The sequence below is a fragment of the Mesitornis unicolor genome, unplaced genomic scaffold (assembly GCF_000695765.1).
Source record: "Mesitornis unicolor isolate BGI_N332 unplaced genomic scaffold, ASM69576v1 scaffold16977, whole genome shotgun sequence".
NCBI lineage: Eukaryota > Metazoa > Chordata > Aves > Mesitornithiformes > Mesitornithidae > Mesitornis > Mesitornis unicolor.
Genome location: NW_010196017.1, coordinates 1,148 through 5,346, shown reverse-complemented (window position 1 = coordinate 5,346; position 4,199 = coordinate 1,148). Strand labels below are relative to the sequence as shown.

Here is a 4,199-nt window from a genome sequence, read left to right as displayed (position 1 = left end):
TACTCTTAGTAAAATTTAACCAAGCTAAAGATGCAGCAATGATAACTGTTCACTTTCCATGGCTGATTCCTCAACTCTTTGCAGGTAAAATGTAAGCTCCTGATTACCTAGTCTCTGGTTGCTTTGCCTGGGTAATCTGAACCAATTTCCTGCAGACAGACCTACACATCAGTCCCTGCCACTCACAAAAACATACAAGAAAAAGGGGGTGTGGATCTGCTGCATCATAAAAAAATGGTTTATATCTGCAATAATGGCCACCCTCCACCACAGTATGGCCTTGATTTTGTGAGAGGTTGCTCTAAGTCCTGTTTGGCCCTGAGATTTCCTTCCTGGCACTCTCAAGGCCAAAACAGCACAAATTGGTCCCAAGGGCAGTGGTGGGGTTCTGGTATCAGGAGTATATAGATGCCAGCACTCGATACAGGAAGGAAAAAGAGAAAGGAAAACCAGTCTGTGGGCTTGAAATAAGGGGGGGGTGGAAGTAAACTGAAATGCCAGAGGGAAGAACATAGCATAGGAGATGGTGCAGGCTGAGGAGGTACTAGAGGAAAGCAAAGGACATGATGGAATTCAGGTTGCTGAGACCAGCAGCAGGGAATGCTCTTAGTAGGGAGCATGAGGTGGTTGAGCACAGGAGGCAAGCCATGAATGAGCAGCCAGACCTGAGATGCTGTAAGGGCAGGACTGAGAAAAACCTGAAAAGACAGAAACAGGAAGAAGGTGAAAAATATATTAACAAATATCTAAAATAATAGTAATTTCCAAATCAGAAATAATGATTTTGTTTATCTTGATGTTAGAATGCCATACATAAACTAAGCAAAGGCAGTGTAAGAATAATTTTATTTAGTATTTTGGTAACACAACGATATATCTCAAAATGACCGTAAAAGTTAGCTCGCTGAACAACTGCATACATTCTAAATGGGTGCTACTAAATTTGAGTAACTCGACAGATTATATGAGGCATTATTTGACCAACAGCTATGTAGCATGTGACCCCCTGACAGACATGAGCAGCATGATCGTATGTTGCATTAGTAGCCAATGCATAGTTAAAGCTTTTGGAAGAGTACAAAATTGCAAAAGCAGTTTGTATTAAAATATGAATCAGTGATCCTTGCGTTAGAATAACTATTCAGTTGTAAGTTACATCCTTTATATTTTTTTAATAACAATACTTAATAGCTACAAGGAAGATTGTCTTGCTAGCATTTGATCTAATGTAGATCTCCATAATAAATTGGCGAGTATCTTATAAAGCTTTTCACAGGTATAGGCTAAGTTCTAGGATATCACAGACTTGTATGTAAGTCAGAAAAACACCTGAGGTTACTCCTTGTGTATGTAATAGAAAGATTTATTTTTTTCTTTAGCTCTAAAAAGCCAAGATAAGTGCCATATGAAGTCAGAGACTTTAAAAAGGCACATTAGTGCTGTGTGGGGTTACAGAGCAGTACTTTAGGCTTGATTCACGTTTTTAAAATCAGTAGCGAAGCTTCTACATAAGATCATCTGGACTGAGGTGTTAACCCAGCCCTTCCTAGCATCAGTCCGAGTTCTGTCACTGCTGCCACCCTGACTACAGATGGCCATCTAGAAAAGGCCCAGTGCAAACATTTATGTGCTTAGATCTCAGCAGAGCTACTTTGCTATGTAGGACTGCACCCTTAGTTTTCTAGCTCTACTGATAGCATATTTAGTCGTAGGCTGAACACAGCAAGGCATGTGAGGTACTCCCATTTCTGACGGATTTCGTATGTAATTGGAGGTGATCTGCAGGTCCAAAGACATGCCCAATGCTTTTCAAAATCTGGCATTCACACTGGATTGTTTGCTTTTTCAGAGAAATACATGCAGCTTTCTGTACGCAAACATCAGCTAGAGGTTCAAGGCCATAAAGTTTCATGTGTGTGTGCATGTGTTTTACTTTAAAATAATAGTCTTGGTTTGGTTGGGTATTTTTTATTTTATGTCGTCTCACAAAAATTTTAAAAGTACTTTTTCTTCAGTTAATGGGTACATTAATTAGGGCATGTAATGTTAGTTTTCCTTCTGAGACTTCGTTCCAGGCAAATTGTACTACAAGTACATAGTTGATTTTTGTATATATTATTTAACACAACCTAATAGAGTGACTAGTCAGCAGGACTGTATTTGCTGTACTCTTTACTTGAGGCTTGTTGCATGAAGGTCTTAATATAAACCCCCCAAATTCTCACCTCTAAATACCTTGGCCCATGTGGATTTAACAGGACTTACCTATGTGCCTAGGGACAGGGATGTTAACTCTTTACTGGAGAAATACAAAGTTCAGCTATACCTTTATAAAACTTTCTAATTCAACTATCTATTTTGTTAAAGAATATGCTAATGAAAAGATTAGCATAAGGTTTGTATCACCCTTGCTATTTGGTGATATATCAAATCCGATCTTTCAAAACTTAATGAAAAGTTACTATATTTGGACATTCTGTTCATTCTTATATAAAACACAAATTTTATTTTCAAATGTGCTTATAAGCAAGTCTGGTTTTTAGGCATTTATGTAAACACTTCAGTATGCTAAAAGCAAGACTTTACATTGTCATTTTACCAAAAGTCATTTGAACATTTATTGTCTGAGGCATTAATGTACGCCCCAGCAGTCACAGCACAGGAGCTGCCATGTGCCTATGGCAGTTTCTGGTAGAGTGAATTTGGAGGCAGGCTGCAGTATTCTGAGCAACTCCTTTTTTTATTTATTTTTTTTTAATAAGAGATTTCACTTTGGGATGTGGAGTCACTGAAGGTAAACTCAGAGTTAAGGCATGGTGTATGGAGACATGGAAAGGTTTGTACAAAGAGTTCCTGGAGATGTTCCAACCAGTCAGTAGATAAAAAGTGCTTTACAATGGCAACTTCTGTGAACAAGCTAGAAAAGTAAAGGCTTACTTTCAAATTGCATATGTTTTATCATTTAATATAGTAAATTGTTCTCCTGGCTCTCCTTCTAGAATTTTTAAAAAGAGGGCTGAATTACACCTTGTGCAGTTTACCTTCCTGCTCTTGCAATATAGGCTAATTTCCACAAAGATCACCAGAACAAACTATAACTTACGTAAGTCTAAAAGAGAGAGATGGATTATCTTTAGATACAAGGTTTGTTTCTTAGGCATTTGCTGAGAGCTGATTTTCATTGACTGCTTTCTCTGCTTGCAGTCTTTGGACAGCCTGATCAAGCAAATCCATAGTATCTCTAAGTGTAACATTCAAGGTAAATGGCTTAGGTTTAATGGTCAGCCCATAGGTAAAGTCCATTTTAGGGTCCTCATTTGGATTGGCAGTAAAATTGCACTGATGCACCAGTATGGAGGTAAAGAGAAAGAGCTGCACCTTGGATAACTCCTCTCCAATACACCGACGCTTTCCCAGTGAGAAAATCATTACGCTACTCGTAAGATCTTTATTAATGAATCCATTCTCATCCAGAAACCTTGTTGGATCAAAATCCTCTGGGTTGGACCATTTTGCTGGGTCGTGATTTACTGACCACTGATTAACGAATATCACCGTGTCCTTGGGGATGAGGTAGCCCATTATGAAGGTGTTGGTTGTGGTGGCATGTGGGATAGTGACAGGCACGAAGCTGCTGAAACGCATGGATTCGTACAAGAAAGCCGTGATGTAGGGCAGGTGAGGCTGATCTTCGGCACATGGCAGGCGGTCTCTTCCAACAATCCTGTCCACTTCTTCTTGCATTTTTGCCTGCACATTTGGATACCTGTATTTAAAGTAAGATGTGTGTATGTATATAACACTTTTGAAAGATTTTCTTAAAAATAACCCTTGCTGTAAACATTTCTCACAGAACCCTAAATAATGTACTTCGAGCAAAGTTTAAATATATTACAGGAACGTGTAGACCTTGATGGAAAACTTTCAGGGAAAAATCCACTAACTTAAAATGTGCTGAAACTGAATATTCTGATCAAATTTTGAAAATTCATTCTAAATAAAATTACTTGTCTCTTCTAAATATTGGGCTTTATGTGGGAAGGCAAATTTGGGTTTCCAGCTCTGTATGTGACTTCTAAAAGTCAGCATGGAGTTTGTTATCACTAGATATATTGCATACACATGAAAGTCTGCAGGTTTTTCAGTTTAAAAAATCTCTGCTAATAACTGCCAGAACAGTTTTACGAACATCCTGCTAT

General features: G+C 38.4%; 1 protein-coding gene across 1 annotated transcript; it reads right to left on the bottom strand.

Moving 5' to 3' along the window:
• Positions 1-3,153: 3,153 nt before the first annotated feature.
• Positions 3,154-3,802, bottom strand: LOC104543656 (cytochrome P450 1B1-like; the record flags this gene model as incomplete). Its single annotated transcript, XM_010188317.1, has 1 exon — positions 3,154-3,802. A coding segment is annotated over one exon (649 nt), but the record flags the coding sequence as incomplete, so codon positions are not given.
• Positions 3,803-4,199: the final 397 nt, after the last annotated feature.